Source organism: Narcine bancroftii, chromosome 7 (assembly GCF_036971445.1).
Source record: "Narcine bancroftii isolate sNarBan1 chromosome 7, sNarBan1.hap1, whole genome shotgun sequence".
NCBI lineage: Eukaryota > Metazoa > Chordata > Chondrichthyes > Torpediniformes > Narcinidae > Narcine > Narcine bancroftii.
The window spans coordinates 150,524,621-150,548,570 of NC_091475.1; the positions used below are offsets into that span (position 1 = coordinate 150,524,621).

The following is a 23,950-nucleotide window of genomic DNA, read 5'->3' on the forward strand; positions in this document are numbered from 1 at the left end:
CAGTCCCTCGGCCGCCTCCCCCAAGTGCCAGTCCCTCGGCCGCCTCCCCCAAGTGCCAGTCCCTCGGCCGCCTCCCCCAAGTGCCAGTCCCTCGGCCGCCTCCCCCAAGTGCCAGTCCCTCGGCCGCCTCCCCCAAGTGCCAGTCCCTCGGCCGCCTCCCCCAAGTGCCAGTCCCTCGGCCGCCTCCCCCAAGTGCCAGTCCCTCGGCCGCCTCCCCCAAGTGCCAGTCCCTCGGCCGCCTCCCCCAAGTGCCAGTCCCTCGGCCGCCTCCCCCAAGTGCCAGTCCCTCGGCCGCCTCCCCCAAGTGCCAGTCCCTCGGCCGCCTCCCCCAAGTGCCAGTCCCTCGGCCGCCTCCCCCAAGTGCCAGTCCCTCGGCCGCCTCCCCCAAGTGCCAGTCCCTCGGCCGCCTCCCCCAAGTGCCAGTCCCTCGGCCGCCTCCCCCAAGTGCCAGTCCTTCGGCCGCCTCCCCCAAGTGCCAGTCCGTCGGCCGCCTCCCCCAAATGCCAGTCCCTCGGCCGCCTCCCCAAGTGCCAGTCCCTCGGCCGCCTCCCCCAAGTGCCAGTCCCTCGGCCGCCTCCCCCAAGTGCCAGTCCCTCGGCCGCCTCCCCCAAGTGCCAGTCCCTCGGCCGCCTCCCCCAAGTGCCAGTCCCTCGGCCGCCTCCCCCGTGCCAGTCCCTCGGCCGCCTCCCTCAAGTGCCAGCCCCTCGGCCGCCTCCCCCAAGTGCCAGCCCCTCGGCCGCCTCCCCCAAGTGCCAGCCCCTCGGCCGCCTCCCCCAAGTGCCAGCCCCTCGGCCGCCTCCCCCAAGTGCCAGCCCCTCGGCCGCCTCCCCCAAGTGCCAGTCCCTCGGCCGCCTCCCCCAAGTGCCCGGCACCTCTCTCCCCACTTACTGGATTTTGGAGCTTTCTGGATTTTAGAAATCCGGATAAAGGATCATGTTGACTAAATGGAGGGATTTAAATAACAACTTGCTCAAAGTTAAATCACTTTGTTAATTATCTCCAAGTCCCTGACATTTGGATCCATGTGGCCCATGGTGCAGTGATCATTTTCTTGAACTTGTGTTCAACCTTCAGACACATCAAAAGCCTGCCTGGGGGCTGCAAGTGAATATGGAACACTTAAGATTTTCCTGATACTCCTAGAGAGGGTCCTTGACAACAGAGAAATGGGTGATGGTTAATGATCATAGTGAAACCTGGAGGAAGACTTCATTGAGCAGAGAGGAGGAAAAATACAACCATGATAAGAGAAGGGATGGCACTCCTTTTTCTCTAGGAATGCTGTAAATTAATTTAGTTTGACCTGCTGTCCTTTCACTGTTGGAATATCTATTTCTAATGACACAACATAAAAAACAGTGAATTTCAAAGTGAGCTTGGTTTGAAGTCACAAGTGAGAAGCACCATCCTCCAAGCAGGACACTTAGTGATCAGAAAATCCATGAGAAAGTATTGGGTGCATGTGGAATTCAGCTGGGCCAAAACTCTCCCACCCAACATTGGGGAAGAGAAAAGAGGAGCAGCAGATAAAGCACAGACCATTCTACTGAGAAATTTTGATCTCTCCTGGATGTCCATGGGAATTGCATTCACAGAATGATTTTATAATTTGGCCCAATTAAGTGTCTGGTTTCAAACTAAAAAAGTGTGAAAAAGTAGCAGAGTTTGTAAAACAAGAAAATTGCTCTAGTCAGTTAAAAATAAATGGAGAATGTACCACTAATTAAGAGGGTATGGGGAGATTGCCAGTGAGCCCCTGCCATTTATCACTGTCTAAAGGCATGAACTTCAGAGCTGAAGTCTAAAGTTGCTTCACTCAAGCATATAAAGGGAAACACAGAAAATCTGTGTACAGACGTACTTTGGCAATTTAGCAGTTGATCAATGAAAGGTAAGTGGAATTTACTTGATAGTTCCCTTTGATGAGTGGAGTACATCAACACTCGACACATAACTGGTCAGCTAACTTTGCCAAATGTGCCATGGTCACCTTATATGAACAACAATGAATGCTCCAACGTGTTTTCTTTGTTATAGCCAGCTTCAATTTCCTCCTCTCATGCCACCCTCTCTCCCCTTTCCACTTTTTTTTAAATTAAAATTACATTTAAATTCAGCACAGTTATAGGCCCTTCTGGCCCATGAGCCCATCACACCCAAATAGCCCAATTAACCTACATCCTTCATTCGTTTTGAAAGGCGGGATGAAACCTGAGTACCCGGAGGAAATCCACCAGACTCAGGGATATCAAACATTTTACATTACAGCTGAACATTATCCAAAGGCTCAATCTCATTCAATTTGACACTGCAGGCCCAATGGAATTCAAATCTTGCTCCTGAGAATTTGAGGCCAATAATTGTGTTTTCTATGTTTCCAATTATACAGTTTTCAGGAAGCTGCTGGTGCAGCTTTGTGCAAGACATTCCAAGTAGAGTTATATGAGGCACATAATTAAAGATTTCAGGTGCATAGTTGGTGTCCAGAAAGGCCTCTCCGCTAGCTCCACCACTGCCAATCCCAGTTTGGTAATGAATAGTAGGTATTTTTCAGCATTGAAACCTGAAATCATGAGGGATTCCTCACAAGCCAAACCTAACAAAGGTACATGACAATCATTAAGGCCTGCACATGTGCAGCCTCCAAAAATGAATTAATGTTTATAAATGCTGAATTTCGCTTAAAGCACACGGGCCTTCCTTCTTGAATGCATGACTAATACTTGGTTACATTTTCTGAATCAGTGAAGCAGTTACTAGTCATGATATAAACAGGTTGTGGTAGTACACCAGATAGTGTCCTTACTGCAACTCTGAAGACAAGGAGCAGCAAGTGGTAGTAGAATGGCAGGTCTCAGTGAGAATATCACAGAATAGGCCCAGCAAAGAGTGAGCCTTTCAGTCCATAAAGAACATACTGGCTCTCTCTAAGAACAATCCATTTATTCCCACTTCTCTAACCTCCCCCTCTAGCAGTCATTCAGACACTTATCCTGAACACTACAGATGAATCTTCCTCATCCTCAATGCTCGATAATTCCCTGGAGTGTAGAAGAATGAAGGGAGATTTGATACAGGTGTTTAAAATTGAGGGGATGGATAGAGTAAATGTAGGTAGGCTTTCTCCACTGCGGGTAGGTGAGATACAAATCAGAGGACATGGGTTAAGGGTGAAAGGGGAAAGGTTTAGGGGAAACATGAGAGGGAACACACAGAGTGGTGGGAGAGTGGGACGAGCTTCCAGCTGAAATAGGCTCAATTTTAACATTTAAGAAGAATTTAGATGGATGGGAGGGGTGTGGAGGAATAAGGACTGGGTGCACGTCAGGTGGGACTAGGCAGAAAAAAAATGATTTGGCACAGACTAGAAGGGCCGAAGGGGCCTGTTTCTGTGCTGTAAAGATCTATGATTTAAAAGTTAACGTCTACAAAGTATTTTAGAAATCTGTACATCCTCCCATCTAAAAAGAATTCCATTTTCTTTTTTTTTTTAAACTTTATTTATTTGTTAAAAAAAAAATAATTATATGACATATACAGCAATTAAACATGAACATGAACATTTTTTTATATATACATAAAAAAATAGAAAAAAAAAGAAAAAATTTCCCCCCACTTGGCCAACTCTCCTAAGGTGAGCCATAAAAAAAGAATATTTTTTTTAAAAAGTTAAATATACATATTAAAATCTAATCAATATAAATTTAAATGTAAATATTCCAAGTATAACAGCCACTTATTAATTTTAAAAATTATAACTATCATGCAAAACATATATAATTTTTTCCATTATTAAACAATATTTCGTCTCATTATGCCATCTATTAATATCAATCATATTTGTATCTTTCCACGTACTAGCAATACATTTTTTCACTACGGATAAAGCTAAATATACAAAAGCAAGCTGAAACTTATCTAATCCCAAGCCTTTCAGAGGTTGCAAACTACCCAATAAAATACTGTTGGATCTAAGACTATTTTAATCTTATACAGATATTCTAAAAATGATTGAATTTTCTTCCAAAAAGATTGTATGATACATGACCAAACAGCATGAAAAAAAGTTCCAACTGTATCACCACATCTAAAACACAAATCTGATTCATTAAAACCATATTTTTTAAATTTTTCAGGTGTTAAATGTAATTGATGTAAAAAAATTGTGATTAATCATTGCATAACGTGCATTTATCAATCTAGTTACACTATCATAACAAATATCTAACCAATCATCTTCAGAAAAAGTAAAACCAATATCCGTTTCCCATTTAATTTTAGATCTATCCCAACACTTTTTAATCTATACCATCCTGTAATATTTGATACATAAATGAAATATAACCCTTCTCTGGTACCTTCATAAGAGAAGTCTCAAATTTAGTCATTTTAGGTAACATCATATCTCTACCAAACATACATTTTACCAAAGATCAAATTTGATGATAAAGAAATAAAGAATTCTTATCAATACCAAAATCTTCCCTCATCTGATTAAAAGATAAAAACTTATCCTCTTTAAAACAATCTCCCAAATTTTTCACACCTTTAAATCTCCAATGCAATAAACTTTGATTATGTATTGAAAAAGAAATAAGTTGGTTATTATACAACGGAGTCAAAGCCAATAATTTACCCCTAGAACCTATCATTTTATTTTTCTTTATACATAACTTCATTAAATGTTTTAGTATAGGCACATTGTATTATTGTAACAAATTCATATTCCACCTAAACAAAAATTGATGTATTTCAAATTCAGAAATACTTGCCATCTCAATTTTAGCCCAACAAGGAGGCCGTACCAAATCCATCAATGAACTAATAAATTTAAGTTGGGCTGCCTCATAATAATTTTGAAAATGTGGTAAATGTAATCCCCCTAACTCATATTTCCAAGTTAATTTATTCAAAGCTACTCTCGAAAATTTACCCCTCCATAAAAGCTCCCTAACCATTTTATTTAAATCTCGAAAAAAAATTTTATCAAGTAAATACGGAATAGATTGAAACAAATATTGTATACGCAGAAAGATATTCATCTTAATTGTATTTATCCTTCCCATTAAATTAATAGGTAAATCTTTCCAATTAATCAAATAAGTTTTAATTTTTTTCAATAATGGAGCATAATTTAATTTATATAAAGATTGATAATTAACATTCAAAATTATACCCAGATATTTAATTTGATCAATCCACTTCAAATTAATAATATTCTTATAAACTGAATAATCTCCTTCACTTACCGGTAATATTTCACTTTTTTCCCCAATTAACTTTATATCCAAAAAGACATCCATATTGTATTAAACACTCCTTCAAATGCAAAAGTGACTGAGCTGGGTTTGTTAAACACACAAATACATCATCAGCAAATAAATTAATTTTATACTCCTCATCTAAAACTTTCATACCTTGTATCTGTGTATTTTGTCTTAAAGAATTCCATTTTCATTGCAACACTCTTTTTCCTATACGAAATTAACATTGGCTATGTGTCTGTGGAAAATTTGGAAAAAAATCTGGTCCCGCAAGTGAGCTAATCTTGTCAGATGAGCTCAAAGGTCTTCACTCTTCCTTGGTCAGAGGAGTATTGGTTCAAGTTCTAGCCAGAGAGCAAGATATAATGCGAAGCAAATGCTTAAATTGGCAGAAGTTGAGACAAAAGTTTGAAAGAAAGTCAATAGAGTAAATATTTGAAAGAATAGTTGAGTGAGGCTTTATTTTTGAGACAATTTAACTGCATTGGGCCAGATATTCATTCATGCAACTGAGAAAAAATACAGCTATGCAGTTGAAAATAAGGTTAACCTGGAGTAGAGCTGTTCCCCACACATTTCCGGGTGCCTAGTAGAATATTTTAATTTCTCAATATCATTTATCTAGAAAAAAAATCACCCAAATACGAGTTCAGTCAGATTTTCAATTTCATTCATCTATACCATAAGAACTAAAACCAGAATGAAAATGAGCCCTTCAGCCCATCTAGTCCATGCTGAACTATTATACCGCCTACTTGCATCGATCTGCAGGCAGCCATTCATGTACTTATCCAAATTTCTCTTAAATGTTGAAATCAAAACTGCATCCAATACCTACTCATTCTACACTGTCATCTCCCTGATTAAAGTCCCCCTAATGTTCCCCTTAAACATTTAACCATTCACCTTTAACCCATTTCCTCTCATTCCTGTCTCACCCAGAGGAAAAAGCCTGCTTGCAGTTACCCTATTTATTCTCCTCACAATTTTATATAACTCATTCATCCTCCCCTCATTCTCCAATGCTCAAAGGAATAAAGTCCTAAACTATTCATCCTTTCCCTATAACTCAGCTTCTCAAGTTCCAACAACATCCTTGTAAGTTTTCTCGGCACTCTTTCAATCTTAGTGATAATTTTCCTGTAGGTAGATGATAAAACTGATAAAATACTAGAGCGCATCGGATGTCCCCCAAAGTTCCTCAACGTGATTATCCAACTGCACGAAAACCAACAAGGTCGGGTCAGATACAGCAATGAGCTCTCTGAACCCTTCTCCATTAACAATGGCGTGAAGCAAGGCTGTGTTCTCGCACCAACCCTCTTTTAAATCTTCTTCAGCATGATGCTGAACCAAGCCATGAAAGACCCCAACAATGAAGACGCTGTTTACATCCGGTACCGCACGGATGGCAGTCTCTTCAATCTGAGGCGCCTGCAAGCTCACACCAAGACACAAGAGAAACTTGTCCGTGAACTACTCTTTGCAGACGATGCCGCTTTAGTTACCCATTCAGAGCCAGCTCTTCAGCGCTTGACGTCCTGTTTTGCGGAAACTGCCAAAATGTTTGGCCTGGAAGTCAGCCTGAAGAAAACTGAGGTCCTCCATCAGCCAGCTCCCCACCATGACTACCAGCCCCCCCACATCTCCATCGGGCACACAAAACTCAAAACGGTCAACCAGTTTACCTATCTCGGCTGCACCATTTCATCAGATGCAAGGATCGACAATGAGATAGACAACAGACTCGCCAAGGCAAATAGCGCCTTTGGAAGACTACACAAAAGAGTCTGGAAAAACAACCAACTGAAAAACCTCACAAAGATAAGCGTATACAGAGCCGTTGTCATACCCACACTCCTGTTCGGCTCCAAATCATGGGTCCTCTACCGGCATCACCTACGACTCCTAGAACGCTTCCACCAGCGTTGTCTCCGCTCCATCCTCAACATCCATTGGAGCGCTTTCATCCCTAACGTTGAAGTACTCGAGATGGCAGAGGTCGACAGCATCGAGTCCACGCTGCTGAAGATCCAGCTGCGCTGGGTGGGTCACGTCTCCAGAATGGAGGACCATCGCCTTCCCAAGATCGTGTTATATGGCGAGCTCTCCACTGGCCACCGTGACAGAGGTGCACCAAAGAAAAGGTACAAGAACTGCCTAAAGAAATCTCTTGGTGCCTGCCACATTGACCACCGCCAGTGGGCTGATATCGCCTCAAACCGTGCATCTTGGCGCCTCACAGTTTGGTGGGCAGCAACCTCCTTTGAAGAAGACCGCAGAGCCCACCTCACTGACAAAAGGCAAAGGAGGAAAAACCCAACACCCAACCCCAACCAACCAATTTTCCCCTGCAGCCGTGTCTGCCTGTCCCGCATCGGACTTGTCAGCAACAAACGAGCCTGCAGCTGACGTGGACTTTTACCCCTCCATAAATCTTCGTCCGCGAAGCCAAGCCAAAGAAGAAGAGATGATAAAACTGCACCAAATACAAATTAGGCCTCACTAATGCCTTCTAGAACTTCTACATAATATCTCAATTTGTGTTCTCCATAATTCTGATTTATAAAGCCAATGTGCCAAAAACTCTCTTTATGACCCGATCAATCTGTGTTGCTACTTTCAGGGAATTCTGTAACTGTATTCTCAGATTTTACTGTTCTACCGCACTCCACATTGCCCTACCATTTACCATGCAAGACCTAACCTGGTTTGTACTTCTAAAAATCTATTGTCTCACTCTTATCTGCATTAAATTCCATCTGCCATTTTACTACCCAACTTTCCAGATGGTCCAAATCCCACTGAAAGGTTTGAAAGCCTTCCTAGCTATATCCACTGCATCCCCAATCTTAGAGTCATCTGCAAATTTGCTGATCCAAATTACCACATTATCATCCAGATCATTGATATAGATACAGACAACAATGGTCCCAGCACTGATCCCTGAGGTGCACCTCTAGTCATAGGTCTCCAGTAAGAGAGGCAATCATCCACCACCACTCTCTGGCTTCCCCCGCAAAGCTAATGCCTCATTTATTTTACTACCCAATCCTGGATACTGAGTGACTGAAGCCTTTGATTGGTTAAAGACTTGTCCATCAATGGATTCAAACAGCAGTTAAAAATCTCTGCCCATAATTAGCATGAAATAATTTAAATTTGGTAAAGAATCAAACAAGCTTTTAAAAAAATTGTAGATCACTTATGTTCAGTCCATAAATATTAACTAGTTCCTTTTTTCTTTTATTACATAAGGAGCCCAAATATCTAGCCAACGAATCTGCAATTGTATTAAAATGTGTAAAATTACCTTTTGGATCAATGAAAATTGATACCACTGCGCCCAAGTTTTAGTTTGAGACATAGAATGAAATTGAAAACCTTTCCCAGAACTTAAAAAAAAACAACTTCATCTTCCTTACGGATATGAGTCTCCTGATCAAAAATAATATCAGAATGGAAGCTTCTAAACATTTTAAACATTTTGTTTTTGCATCTGGGAGGTATTCCTCAAAGCTGCTCAGTATACAACAAAATGAATTAATTTAAAAGTCCCTCCCACCACCCCCCGAAAGCTGCCCAGAGATTGAGCAACATGCTAAATCTACAACAACCCAAAACCCCTGTCTCTAACTGGTAGCGCTCTTGGGATTATAAAGAGTAACATTAACAACTATATCAGGAAGTCATAATAAATCCCGCAAAAGAATTATGAATTCTAAACAAATCCCTGAACTCACTTTGCAGGACTTTGACACCCTTCCTACACAAGTCATTGATTGTGATGTGGATCACAACATCTGTCTGTTCGCCCTCCCACTTGAGGATGCTGTAGATTCAATCTGAGACATACCTGACCCTAGCACCTGGAAGAATAATGGTCCTTGTTTACACACAGTAAAACCAGCTTTGTATAATCCCATTTAAAGAGCTAGCATTCAGACTGCATCCTTTGATCAATGAGAACTTTGACTTCCTCAAGCCTCAAGTATAATCCACGTATGTCTTTGCTGTTTTGTCCATGGAGGTCAGGATCATAGTTGTTCTCACCTTCCTAGAATCAGAATGATTAGAGTTTGATGCCACATCTCAAAGTTTTCTGGTCAATGCTGCATTCAAAGGATCATCCAAACTTTACAGACAAGGAACTTTCACTTTTCCTTCTGGTAACAGGAGGAGATAGAGAGGAAACAGAAATACAAGGACACCCCAGAGCACCAGGATTCAGACTATATGACTGTTACCTACTGAGACCTTCCAGGCAACTGCCTGCAAGGAACATTGTACTCATGTTGCCCAGAGGGTCTGCTACCTTGTACGAAGAACATGCCTCCTTACAGACACTATCCTTCAGTCCTCTGTCAAGGACCCTCTGACTCTGTTAAAAGCAATCTCCTCCATTCCACCATCTACCCAGAAGCAACATTACATGTGTCATTGGGAGTATTGCCTTTTGGAGCTGATGAAAACATTGCACCCATTTTGTTTCAATAGTACCAATTGAGAATTTGCAACACATTAATAAGAATGAGTGAACTAAAACAAATCATCTCCATTTCTGTGCAAGCTTAGAGCAGGCAATCTTTTGCTGTTCTGTTGACTTGACACTTGAAGTTCTTATTACAGTACTTATGTTGACTTACAAATGACAGCAGGGTTACTCATGACATGTTTTTTGAAAAAATCAAGGCATGGGACAATACATAGATCACAGTACATGGCTATCCCAGACTTCACTATACCCACTCAATGGATCATATTCTTAAAAGTTATCTCAGATGTGATTCTGTTTGCATAGGGTTATGTTGCATGAATAGATCTATGCGATCATTAAAAACAATCTGTACAAGCTATTTAAAAAACTAGCGAAGACAGAGATGAAAACACAGCAGGATCTTAAAAGTGAAAGAAAAAAGTTATACCAATACATTTGATGAAAACATAACCTACTTAAAGAGTGAAAGAAGAATTCGAAAGACATAATACCTGTGAACCATTTTGATTTAATGTGTTTTGCCTGCAGACAATCAGTGGTCCGATGAGGCCAGAATTTGTGTCCTCCACTATATTGGTGGCTGAGTAGTACATCCAAGTCAGGCAGGGTGGATCACTCGCTGTAGGTCCAACATGCTGGGGCACAGTCCACTTATAGGTGAAGGATGCTCCAGGCATAACACGTGAACCATTTCTCTCAAGACCTTAACATGTCAATAGTACCAAAATAAGTATCACATTTAAAAAAAAATTAGTATTGATTGTGTTTTTATTTAAAAAAAAATGATCTATGGTTACAGCTCATTATCCATAATAAATACTTTCATCGGAGATAATCTCTTTCAAAAAAAAAATCAAAGCAGGAAATTTTAATCAGAAGGACCCACCCTTTGAGTATTAGGAATGCAATTTGAGGAGTAAAACGTTGTACATGGAGAGTGTGCAAATGTTGCACTTAACTCTCATCAGATTATTTCTTTGTGAATGAGTTTACAACAAAGTGACTTTATGCCAAGTGAAATTGCCAAATGTAGGCAATTGATAGATTCTTTATTAGCCAGGGCATCAAAGGTTATAAGGAAAAAACTGGGCAGTGGGCTGAGCAGAGAAATGCATCAACTCATGATTAAATAGTGGGGCAGACTCAATGGGCTGAATGGCCTTTTTCTACCCCTATGTCTTGTGGTCTTATTGTAAAATAAAAATGCAAATAAAGACAGGAACTTTCAAACAGAAAGTGATGTATTAATTTACCATCAACATAGTTTGTTCCATCAAACTCCTTGGTAAAGTACACCCCGTGAGGCTGAATGCTGTAGGCACGATCAGCATTATTCATGAAAAGGACAATAATGAGGTCTCCAACTTCAGCCTTTATCACTGGGCCTAATAAACAAATAAAAAAAATATTATTACTTTGTTTTTATTGCTTGTAAACAATCAATGTTTTAAAAGTAAGCCCATATCATACCAAGTATTCCTAGATGTTTTTCTTCTGGTAATCGATTTTTTCTAGTGCTAAAAGTTTCATCAATATATTCAACATATCGAACTTTCCAGTATTGCCCTCCTATCCTATCTGCACTTGTCTTGAAGAAGATCTCAGAATCACTGTAGGGAATTAGATGCAACATTGAATTGAGTGCAAATGATCTCAAGATATTTTGGAAAAAAAACATTTTGTTCCTTGGAACTCCAAGAATCATTCGAGTATTGCAAGTACTTGAGATGTTGACTGATCTTCAGTTTGGCCTCCATATCCATACCACACAATAGGCAGGAGATGGATGGGTTGTAAAATAGGTAAATACAGAGCATCCATCCCTAAAATATTATTTACTTCTGCATAATCTTCCCAATGCTGGTGGATGAAGTATAAATGACCCATCAAGGATAGACAATAGATAATAAAATTGAAAGAGGTCTTGGAGTCTGATCCCTACAATACAAGCCCATTGGATTAGATGAAGATGACACATTGCTTCTTCAGTCAATATCAATAATATGATTTTGCCTGACCCTGAAGCACAGACACAGCCTTTTAGTTTAGAGGGTATATGGGACTGTATCAATTTTGTTCTCCATACAAAATATTTAAGAATAAACCACTGGATAGAGACATAAAATTACAAAGTAAGACTTCTTACAAAGTAAGAGTCTTTGCTCTTAAGAATTAAATTTCTCCCATTGTGATGTTTTGCATTTAGAAAATCAGTTTAATTATCCACAAAACAAAGAAAGAAATCAAAAAAACAAGTGGAGGACATTGGCTCTTTGAACATACTCGGCTTTTCATCAAGGTCATGAGGAACCTCACCACCATTTTTCTACATTACCCCCATAATCGTCATTCTCTGTCCACATATCCCATGATTCCCTTAATATCCAGAAATCTACTCAACTCTGCTTCAAATTAATTCATTGACTTTATCTCTGTTTGATAAAGAATTCTAAAAAGTCACCACCCTCCGGGACAAGAAATGCCTCCTCATCTCATTTCAACTCCCTAATGGTATTAAGACTGCAAACTCATAGCCTTGTCAGGATATTGGTTTATTATGACATTCTAAATTTATTCTTGTTTGCCTTTGAAACATTTTCTTTGCAGCCAATGTCAATGTGAGAATTTAGAGAGTTTAAAAGAAATCACCTCTCTTCCAAATTTGAGAGAACAACGGTCTGGTCTCCAATATGAAAAACTCTCCAACAATCAAACCAGACTGGTAAAGCTTTGCTGCATTCCTTTTACAGTGGCAGCAATCAGGATCAGACCGTGGTTCGAATCGTGTGCTGTCTGTAAGAAGTTTGTACAATTCCCCTGTGCCTGCAAAAGTTTTCATAGGGGCTCCTGTTTCTTCCCACCATTCAAAATGTTCTGGGGTGTAGATTAATGGGGTGTAAATTGGGCAGCATGGACTCGTGGGCCAAAATGGCCTGTTACCCTGCCTTATGACTAAATTTTATTAAAAAATTTAAAACCAAAGTACACAGTTCTCCATGTGCAGTTTCAAGAAGATAAAATTACAGTAAGATTTTCTAACTCCTTATTCAATTCCTTTTGTAATCAGGGCTAACATATTGTCTGCCCTCTTATCACCTGGACTTGCATGTTGGCTTCAGTAACTTGTGTATAGATCCTTTGAACATCAGCACTACCCAATCTCTCTCCATTTTAAAAGTGTTTTGCTCTTTTGCTTTATGCAACAAAGCTGTTAACCTATTCTCTCCATTCACTTTGTCCATATCCTCTTGAAGTTATTACATCCTCCTTTGTACTCACAATCCCACCTAGTTTACTATCAGAAGCAAACCTGGAAACAAGACATTTTATCTCCTCTGACAAATCATTAATACTGAGCATGAATAGTTGGGGAATAAGTACCAATGCCTGTGGTATCTGAGTGGTCAAAACCTTCCAACCTTGGAAGGATTCATTAATTCCCATTCTTTACTTTCTGTCCTATGCTCAACTCTTGTCACTGTAACATATCCAGCTCAAGTCCTCTAGCCTTGTTGACTAACCTTCTCCATGGGATCTTACTGGAAATCTGATCATTCAAGCTCACCATATCCCTTGGTTCCCCCTTAACTAATATACTAGTTACAACTACAATAGATTAATTAGCAGGATTTTCTCTTCCTAAACTCATCCTGACTCTGCTCAAACCAATCGTTCATTTAAAACTCTTCAACACTGATGAGAGAACTAAAAGCAAAATCACACCTAGTAAGACAAACCAACAAAAATAATAAATTTAGCATAAATATTATACAGCTATGCAAGGGTTTTTTTATCAACTTGCTATTGAAAAATTAAGTCGTGGGCTGGAAATGTCAATAGCCAACAACCTTATATTTATTATTAATTTGCATTTTTCTTTCAATAGAAATTTCAGCAAAACAAGATCCTTTGCCTTTGTTCATAGTGCCAAGAGTGTTTCTCATCAGACAACACCAGAAAAAACTCTGTAATACTGCTTAAGCACTGGAAAAATAATCCAATTATTCTGACAATAAAAATGCAATAAATCAATGAAAGAAAATTCATTTGTAGGCAAAACATTATTGACAAAGATCTGTAATAGTAAAGGCAAATCTGTAAATAATACAAGATAGTGAATTCTGAAGAATCAGATATGAAGATAAATTTTTAACTGGTATTACTGGCTACTTTTAAAATTACCTTCCTTCTGCATCCAGTGGCTGGTCATTAAATGCATTCTTGTTTGTGGGACCATACTTCCACTTCTCCAATTCAGCTGCAATAAAGTATTTTCTCTCTCTACCAGTTAGAATAGTCTCTGAATAATTACGTTTGCAGTCTTGCACAACAAACAATCCTTGCATACCAGCTGGAAGATAAACAAAATTAGCTGGGGAGTGCATACTCAAATTTTAAAAGAGCACTGTAATTCTAAAAAGGAAATGAAACTGGTTAACATTTTTGCCAGTGATGTCCCCTTAACACACAAAAGTTGCTTCTCGCTGGTAAAATATTATTTTCCCTTATGTCTGAAACAATTCAAAGATAAAAGGTAGAGCAGCAATGTCTACAAGCTTCAAGCCACCTGACACGACCTTCACAAAAAAAATTCTCAGTGCATTCAATCTAGAGCGGTTCATGGGAAGAATTCAAGCAAATATCTATGGGCAGTACCAACCTCCAACTCAAGCCACTCAGTCCTTAACAAAACAGTTCCAGAGGAATAACTGGATCGAAGATTTTTTTTTAAAGCTCTTTAGCACCCTCACTGGAATCTTTCCTATTGGAGAAGTAAATAAAACCTTCTACCACTGATCACCTTCCACCAGCACAAGTTTATGGTCACTAGTTTCAGAAGTAAAAGTAGAGAAAACTCTCAGTGATGTCTGTCAGCAGCTTGAAGAGTCTCTAAAAGTCTAGTCAAAATGGGATAGAGTAGCTATTCTCAACCTTTATTCAGCTATGGCCCCCTTGAACACTTGCTCAAACTTTAAGGGCCCTCTTCCCTGTGAAGCAGTCAAGTTTACTTTCTTTTATACTTCTCTCCTACCAACTATGTAAAAAGATTTTTTTTTAATATTTATGTTACACAAGCATAAATATTGTGCTGTGATCCCCAGGGGCTGCAGCTTCAGGGCCTCATTGAGAACAGCTGGGCTAGAGCCTGGATCATATTCTACCATCATTCACAGCATAAAATTGTCTAATACACCCTCCAGCCTCAACTCTTTCACTTCTATCTTGCATTGAAATATCCGGAAAAGGACATCTTTTCAGAACTTTTTAGAATGTGTTTTCTGCATTTCTATCATAGATATAAATACAGTAAATTAAGTTTTTTTTTTATAGTCCAAGCTTTTAAAAATCAGCTTCAGTGAACAAATAGGATATTGTTAATTTACTTTTGAATGGTCCACAATGTAGATTTTGTCTTTGTGGGGATGTGCAAGTTCGCAGTTTCTTTTATACTGGATTTTACTTTCATTAATCATCATTAAAAAATGGAAAAATGGGCTGTAAAATACCATTTTAATATTATACCACAGCAAAGACCTATCCTTAGACTTGGAAAACTGGTTTTATACTACTTTTTATTAAGTTCTCACTTGAAGGGATTAACATCTATGAGATCACTCTAGCTGTTAAACATGTTGCCTTTATCTCTGCAGAAACTACACAACCACAATTGTCTGTAATTTTGCCATTAATGTAAGATTTACCATGATACACAACAGAATCCTCTCTAGATCACAGCAGTAACAAAATAAAGTGTAACAGAAAATTAATGCAATTTTTAAAAGCAAGTATTGGATTCTGTTTAGCATTCCCTAACAATTCAGAAAGTCAGTTTCTTACCTTTAATATGATCATTGACTTGACAGCTTAGTAGCCATTTTCCAATATTTTTGGGAATCATTTGTACTGTGACAAAGGAAGCTGGAAAAAGGCTAACAACATCAACTTTATGACCTCTGTCAATGAGGGTCTGGCCATGGAAATATGCCGAATGTACATCAACTTCATTTCCAATTGAAAACAAGTGCCAGGAAATAGACTGGCCTATGCACATGTTCAGGCCAGGCAGACTTCCAAATAGATAACCATTGATAGCTGAGGAGACAACAGACAAATGTAAACATTTTAGTTATTGGTAAAAAAAATATATATTTTCGTAAATTAAAATTTTCTTTCTTGCAATGTGTTCATTGATTTAAGGATCTAAGTAGTATGACAATATATGTATAGCCGAGGTGTCACAGATAAGAGCATATAAACATTAGATTTTAAAATGCAGCAGAAATTGTGACTTATCTGCACCAAAGGGGTTTATTTGTTGCAGTAAAATTCTGTCAAGAATTCTACAGAAGAACCTTTAAACTATAAGAGAGCAGAACTTCCTACTGGGTGGCTAGTGCTAAACATGCAACATAAAGTAGTTGCACAATGGGCAGAGTTCCAAATCCAAACAAAACAGAATTTTATAAGTAGAGTCACCTTACAGTCTCTATTGGATTTTGTGCTTTTTTTTTGAAGACTTTATTTAAAATTTTATAACATGAATACAATAGAGAATTATAATTAAAGAAAAATTTTTTAAAAATTAAAATGGTATGATTACAATATTACATCAGAAAACTACACAAAATAACCCCCCCCCCCGTTAATTGTAACACAATATTAGTAATCTAACTTAAAATTAGTCCAGCCCTCCCCCCCCAAAATAAAGAGTGAAGAGTTAATAAAATTAACATTATATATGGAAAAAAAATACCCACTTACAAAAAAAGAAATAAAACTTAACCTAAAAAAATTCTAACAACAAAAAAAAAATTAATCAATACTAAAATATCACGCTTAAACATATATTTAAATCAAACTTAAATGCATATAATTAGCAAACGGAGTCCACTTTAACATAAAAATACATCTTATCCTGAATTGAAAAAAGATATCCTTTCCATAGTCAAACAAAATTTCATCTCCAAATACCACTTATCTAAAGTTAATATATTTTTATCTTTCCAAGTAAGTGCTATACATTTCTTAGCCACGACTAAAGCTAAATAGATAAAGGAAATCTGATAATCCTCTAAACCTAAATCAATTAATGATTGCATGTTCCCTAATAAAAATATATCGGGATCTAATACAAGATGGATATTATATAAACTGTTAAAAATAGATTGAATACCTTTCCGAAACTGTTGCCAATCGATCACAAAGCCAAACAGTATGCAAAAAAAGTATTGGTCGTCTGATCACATCGAAAACAAGAATCCAACTTACTAAGACCAAATTTTTTTAATTTCTCCGGCGTTAAATATAGCTGATGAATAAAATTATAATTAATCATCGCTAGTTTAGCGTTAATTAATTTCCGAATACTATTCTGACAAATTTCCATCCAAGCTTCTTCAGCTATTTTATGTCCTAAATCTTTTTCCCATTTCAACTTATCTTTGTCCCAGTCTTTTTTACTATCAATTTCTTGTAAAATACAATACAAATCAGATATATATCCTTTTTTGGTATTGAAAGTACACATTCTTCAAAACTAGATTCAGGTAATAAAATCATATGTCAACCACATAACTGTTTTACAAAAGATCTTAATTGATAATATACAAATATAGAATTTCCACTAATACCATATTTCCTTTGTAATTCGTCAAAGGAACAAAAACAACCCTCAGAAAAACAATCAGATAAATTTTTTATTCCCTTCTTTTCCCATTGTTTCAAAGTGGCATTGGAGACCGTAAAAGGAACAAGTTGATTATTATATAATGGCAATCTTCCAGAATATATATTTTTAAGTCCCAATTTTTTAAGTTTACTTGTCCATAAATTCAATAAATGTTTCAATATTGGCACATCATAAGTTCGTAGTAAATTTTTATTCCATCGAAACAAAAACTCATGAGGAAATTTTTCTAAAGTAACTGCCATTTCTATCTTTACCCAACTAGGTGGGTCGTCCATATTCATTAATGCACTAAGAAATTTAAATTGAGCTGCTTCGTAATAATGCTGAAAATTCGGTAATCTTAAACCTCCAAATTGAAAATCCCACATCAATTTTCTCATTGCTACTCTCGGAAATTTTCCCTTCCATAAGAATTCTCTAATCGCTTTATATAAGTCCTTAAAAAAACTTCTTTTTTTAAAATAAGGAATTGATTGAAACAGATATTGTATTCTAGGAAAAATATTCATTTTTATGGTATTAATCCTCCCTAGTAAACCCAAAGGTAGATCCCTCCATCTAATCAAATCTAATTTAATCCTTTTTATTAAAGGAAGATAATGAATTGAGTATAAATCTTGAAATTTCGTATTAACATTAATTCCTAAATATTTAATTTGTGTAGTCCACTTCAAATTTGTAATATTTTTATACACTGAATAATCATCTTTACAAATTGGCAAAATTCCACTTTTAGCCCAATTTACTTGGATTTTGTGCTTCATACATATGACAGGACAAATTTTGACCACAAATATTTTCAATAAAAGTCCATAGAATAAAATTCAAATACCAGGTCTAAAACAAAATCACAGCAGAAATGTTAGTGAATGAGAAGTTTTGGAAAGTCAGGCTGTTGACTGAATGGTGCCAACTGTGGTCAACTCAATTGACCACTGTTGAATGCAGAGAGAGGCATTGAAGGTAGCTACAGTGAATTTGAATGTGGCTTCAAACCCACAGCAAAGGAAGATTAACAATGACTTGGATTTTCATCTCTTTAAGACTGTGAAATATACTAAAATATTTCAAATACGTCCAACAAATCCAAAAGAAATGAAGAAGTGGGTTCTAAGAATAGGAGAGAGGTAATGGTAATAGTTTGGGAGACTATTGAGTTAATGGCCTAGAAAGATAAAGGAATGGTCCCCAATAGTGGAGTCAAAGAGTGAACAAGGAGCCAAATGGAGAGTGCAGAGTTAAAGTTGCGAAAATGGCTTTCTTATAAACAAAAACTGAGCAGATTTCCCTTTAATCCATCAAATCTAGAAGAATGTGAAATCTCATTGACTCTTAAAATTCTGAGGGATTTTCACATAGTAAATCTTGTGAAGACATCTCGCCGAGTGTGGCAAATCTCGAACCAGAAGGACAGATCTCAGGATAAAGGGCCAAAGCAATTAAATAAGGGAGAATTTCCCCTCAATTGTGAACCTTTGAGCAACAGATATCATGTCATTAGGAATATTCAAAGCTGAACTACATGGAGTCAAAGGTAATGGGGAAGGGCCAGAAAATGGAAGTTGAGGTCAAAGGTTAGATTAGCAATCTCCATATTAAATGGTGGAGCTCAAGAGGCATATAATCTTCAGAATCATAATTTATTGTCATGAACAAATCATGAAATTCAACACATATATGTCAATTCTTATTATGTAGAATTTTTAAACTGAGTTACAAAATCAGGGATGAATACTGGACAAGTATAGAATGGTGATGATGTGGGATGGGAGTAGAGGAATGATTGCATTACCAAGTGACTGGAGGGGGCATGGACAAGAATGGGCCAAAATAGTTCAGAGTAATGGATTCAAATCCAATCTAGAATGGGCACTTGTCACATTGGTCTGAGAAGGATTAGGAGTGATACAATGGTTGTCAACAGGAACCAATATGAACAATTCCAAAGTTAATCTATGGTCCCATGGCAAAGTAGAATCAGCTTTGAAGATCTGCTGATGTTTTGCTCTCACATCATTGCACTTTTACCTAAACAACTTAAAATAACATAATGGATGGTCAAGTGAAAGATGTAGTTCCTCAACATTGAATCCAGGACCAGAAATATCAAAATACAATTTCTTGGTGTGCTCCAGACACCACCAGTTGCAAGATATCATTGCAGCAATGATTAAAGTGAACAATAAGCTGAAAGTCAGCTAAAAATACTTACAATGCATTTTGTTGCTTTCCTGGAAGTCTTCATCATCTTTGTCAACTGTAGATGGCCGAGAACAATACCTTTTAATATTATCATCTAGATACCAACTCAGGTTTTCATCCACAATACTGAACATCAGGACAAAATCCTGGTCAACATCTTTACGTTTCAGGGTGCCTTCATTCAAGCTCCCTGTGAATTTATAAGCAAAACAATGAAGTCAGCATTATTTGATGACATTGTTCAAATATCTCTATGCTGAGGATATTAAATCTGTCCAAAACACATTCCGCATCTCAATGTAATGTAGATCGAACACTCTCACACTCGTGCGCACACACACAAACTATCATTCTGTCTTGAATATACACAGTAATTGATCCTCCACAGTCCTCTATTCACTGCTATCTAAGGGATGAAGTTTCTTCACATCTTGAATTGTTAGCCCCTTATTATCTCCCTCATTCTAGACAACCTTGCCAGGAATTTATAACTGGAAAATCTCTTAACAGATTTGTTAAGTATCATTTTCCTTTCATGGTATTGATTCTATCTAATTCTATTAGATTTCAAGTCCCTGTCATCAGTTCTTAATAAATAGATTCTAAGATTTTCCCTACTACTGACAATAGATAACTGTCTGTACTTCCCTCATTACTCTCTCAAGCCTCTCAAAGAATGTGGTTACATTTGATTCCTTCAATTCTGAGGGAACTATTTCAACATCACTGGATGACGACAGTGTACGCAGCATCTCTTTCAAGATTCAGGGATGCAGTTCATCAGAGTCCAGTGGCATTCACTTCTCCAATACTACTTTATTTATTTGTGCTGATTTATTTCAGTTCTACACTGATTCAGAACCTATAATTCTTCTTCACTGTTTCCACAAGGTTTTCTGTGACTTCTGCCATGATGAGGCATCCATGATTTATTTTTCTGCCATCTCCTCTTTCTCCAATATAATTTGTAAGAGACCCACACTAAATCTTTTTCTTTTTGTCGTCTAGTGTATGGTCCTTAATTGTATTTTGGTCCCTTTCATTATAAATTTATTAGTTCTTCTTTGCTGGATTCTGAAATTTCTCTAAGACCAGGCCAACTACTCCTGTTAATAAAAGCATTATAACCCACTCCCATCTCTTCCTTGCCTCAACTCAACCACTTTCCTTACCGGGTTTGTTCAGCTTTTTGTAGATGTAAATGAAAGCCTCTGATTAGTTATTGTCAATGGTTAATGTTTATAATAAAGGCAAATAAACAGCTTGTATTTATCCAAAAATAAAATGAGAATGAGGAGGATAAATAATAACAAATTGGAAACTCGGTGTAAATGCACACAAGACAAACCATTTTACATTTTGGAATCACACCAATTCCTTGCAAGAGATTTTTTTTAAATTCAGTATAGAACTCTAAGTATCAACAACTGACAATTGGCAGAAACATTAGTGTAAAGAATTGCAAAGCATTGGAGCAGTAACTGTTTTTAAAGTAATGGAATTAAATATTTGTGAACAAGTATATTGTCTGCTGTAAAGCTTTAAGTCATAAATCTTGGATTTTGAAAACTACAATTTAATGCTGTTTGGTTCCATGTATTTTTTGTGAAAAATCCAGTGGCTCTGTATTATATTATAAAGCTCACAAGTGCAGCACGACTTTGCTTCAATCAAAATATTTGTAAAAGGAAAACCAACAACTCACTGAGAGTTCCAAGTTCAAATTTATTGTCACATGTATCAAGAAGCAGTGTTAGAGCTTGTTTTGCAGACCAGTAGACATTTCATACATAGTTCAAGTAAGACATACTACAAAAGTGGGGGGTGAGAGAGAGAGAGAGATCAGCTAACATAGAGCAAAGGTAGCATCATTTTACTATCTTGGGTTTCATTCAGGAGTCTGATCTGGTGGTCTGATATCATATTCGCACACAATAAATGGTGCCGCTGTTGGAGCTGCTGCACCTCTGGCGCAGCCCCACAGAGAGCAGAGACATAGCGCTCCTCCGCAGGGTTCTACCACCCAGTCCAACTACTGACAGCTCTGTACAGACTTTAAATGGGCTGTTAAAGTGAATCGGCGCTGCCGTCACTCTCCCCCCCCCCATCCCCCCGCCCAACCTAGTCATACTGCTCTCTCTCTCTCTCTCTCTCTCTGCTGTACCAGCACCAGGAAAAAAATGCCGGATTTTGGAGCTTTCTGGATTTTAGATGTTCAGATAAAGGATTGTGTACCTGTATATGAACTTGGCATCTGTTTTATTACATAAAAATAAAAATCTTGAATCTTTTTCCTGACATGAAGGGAGTGAAGAGAATGGTGGGGTAGGACGAGACTTTTTTTTAAATATGTTGGCTGCTTTTCCAAAGAAGCAGGTGTTATATATAGAGCCGATGAGGAGAGGGAGGTTATGTCTGAGCCATCTTCATCCCTCCAGCTCTTCTCTTTATATGACCTAGCTTCCCTCTCCACTCAGTCTTGATGCAGGGCATTGAAACATCATGAACACCCTTCCTACCACAAGATGAGACTAGTCTCATACCCACCAAGTTCCCCCAGCAGGTTGTTTATTGTTCCAATTATCCACTTTCCTGGCTCCCATCCCAAACCCCGGGCATCTGCTTTGGAATATATCACAGGCACAACCCCAATTTGATGACCAAATCCTTCATCCATGTGATGTGCCATCACTCAAAGGAAATCTCCATGTGCACCATGTTTATAAGGTCATGACTTTTTACATGTTGAATTTTATGGTATCAAGTTCTCCAACAGCTATAGACCACCAAATTAAAATGCTTCTAAATGTTCTAATTCTGGATCTTTGTGCTTTCTGGGAAATATTTAATGTTCATGCTGTATGAGTAAAGAACAATAAAGATGATTGGTTCAGCCTGAAAGACTGCGTTTTGCTCCAGATTCCAAAATTAGCAGTCTCTTTGTGTGTATATATATATATATATATATATATAGTAAGTACACTCAACTCCAGAGTTCCCCTCTCTGAACATGTGATAGGTTACGCTTCTAGAGTGCATTTATCATTAAGTAAGATACACAAAGCCAACCCCCAACAGTTGACCAAAATGAGTTCACGCTGATTTGTATCCTGAGCCAAAATTTCTCCTGAAGTGAAGCAGGTGGGTCATATTGTTGCAGAGCTAATTTGTTTTCAGCTGGCATACAATATGCTCTTAATTAATTTCCTGCTTATGGTGTACACCAGTTGCATTTTCATTAGGCTCATTCTCTGGGAAAAAAATGAAGGATAAATACTTTCTTTTCTGTGTAATTAATTAAACCCGCAGGAATTTAAAATATGCAATTCCTGAAATGTGAGATCCTAGAGTGAATTAATTTTAAAGCTCTGACATTCGGCCTTCTCCTTCATACTGTCACTTACACTCCAATGGAGCCTTCTCCCATCATCTTCGACTGGGAGCAGTAATGAGAGAAATCCAAAATTATTAGCGGATAGAAACATCTGTAATGGCTGTCAAATCACTTTAATGTTAACAGAGTTAAAAAATAGATTAATTTAGCATCAAATTGTACAATCTTTCTTGAATGGTTCAGCACAAAGTTAAAAATACATACAGGTAATTGTACCAGAGGGATTTGGTTACATTTGTGATGCGTGGAGTTGACCTTCAGCTCTTGAATTAATAATGTTGAAGGATCTGTCAACTAGTCCTGGAGAAACTCCATAATATGATTTATATAGTTCATTTAACACACACAATTTCACTGCAACTTGAAATCTTTTTGCAGTTCTCATCACTCCTGCTGGTGGCAATGTGGTACAATGGCAGAATGTTAGTTCAGAACTCTATAACATGTCCCATTTTTTATTTTATACAATCAACTTCAAGCTAAAATACTTACACATTTATGTTTGCATAGAGAGTGGGCTGACTGCCATTTTCAGACCAGCATCTGACCATATAATATGCATGTAGAGGGAGGCCATAGAACAGTATATAATTGTAGTCACTTCCAGCTAATTCATTTGCAAAAGCCTGGTCAGCAAATGATAGCAGTCTTGCTTGAAGATCACATTCCCTCCATCTCTTCAATGACTTCAAGTTCCCTGAACTGGACGGCCACTTTTTACTATGGATGTCCAATCCCTTTACACCTCCATCCCCCATGTAAAAGATCTCAAAGCATCTCATTTCTTTCTGGACAAGAGACCTAACCAGTAACCTTACAACACCATCCTCCTCCACCTAGCAGAAATTGTTCCCACTCTTAATAACTTCTCCTTGGACTCATCTCACTTCCTTCAAATCAAA

General features: G+C 37.9%; 2 protein-coding genes across 9 annotated transcripts in view; one reads left to right on the top strand and one right to left on the bottom strand.

The window, feature by feature from the left end:
- LOC138739214 (ferroxidase HEPHL1-like) overlaps positions 1-23,950 on the bottom strand; it is a 96,088-nt gene that overhangs the window by 39,092 nt on the left and 33,046 nt on the right. For all 3 annotated transcript variants that reach the window (XM_069890817.1, XM_069890818.1, XM_069890819.1), the window contains exons 4-9: positions 19,665-19,844; positions 15,601-15,855; positions 13,945-14,113; positions 11,233-11,372; positions 11,016-11,147; positions 10,254-10,465 (exon numbers count right to left, since the gene is read on the bottom strand). In XM_069890817.1, coding sequence (XP_069746918.1) covers positions 10,254-10,465; positions 11,016-11,147; positions 11,233-11,372; positions 13,945-14,113; positions 15,601-15,855; positions 19,665-19,844 — 1,088 coding nt within the window. The remainder of the gene's footprint in view (positions 1-10,253; positions 10,466-11,015; positions 11,148-11,232; positions 11,373-13,944; positions 14,114-15,600; positions 15,856-19,664; positions 19,845-23,950) is intronic.
- The window catches only part of LOC138739215 (high affinity choline transporter 1-like), a 128,249-nt gene that overhangs the window by 13,418 nt on the left and 90,881 nt on the right, over positions 1-23,950 (top strand). The gene's annotated exons all lie outside the window — the stretch shown is intronic.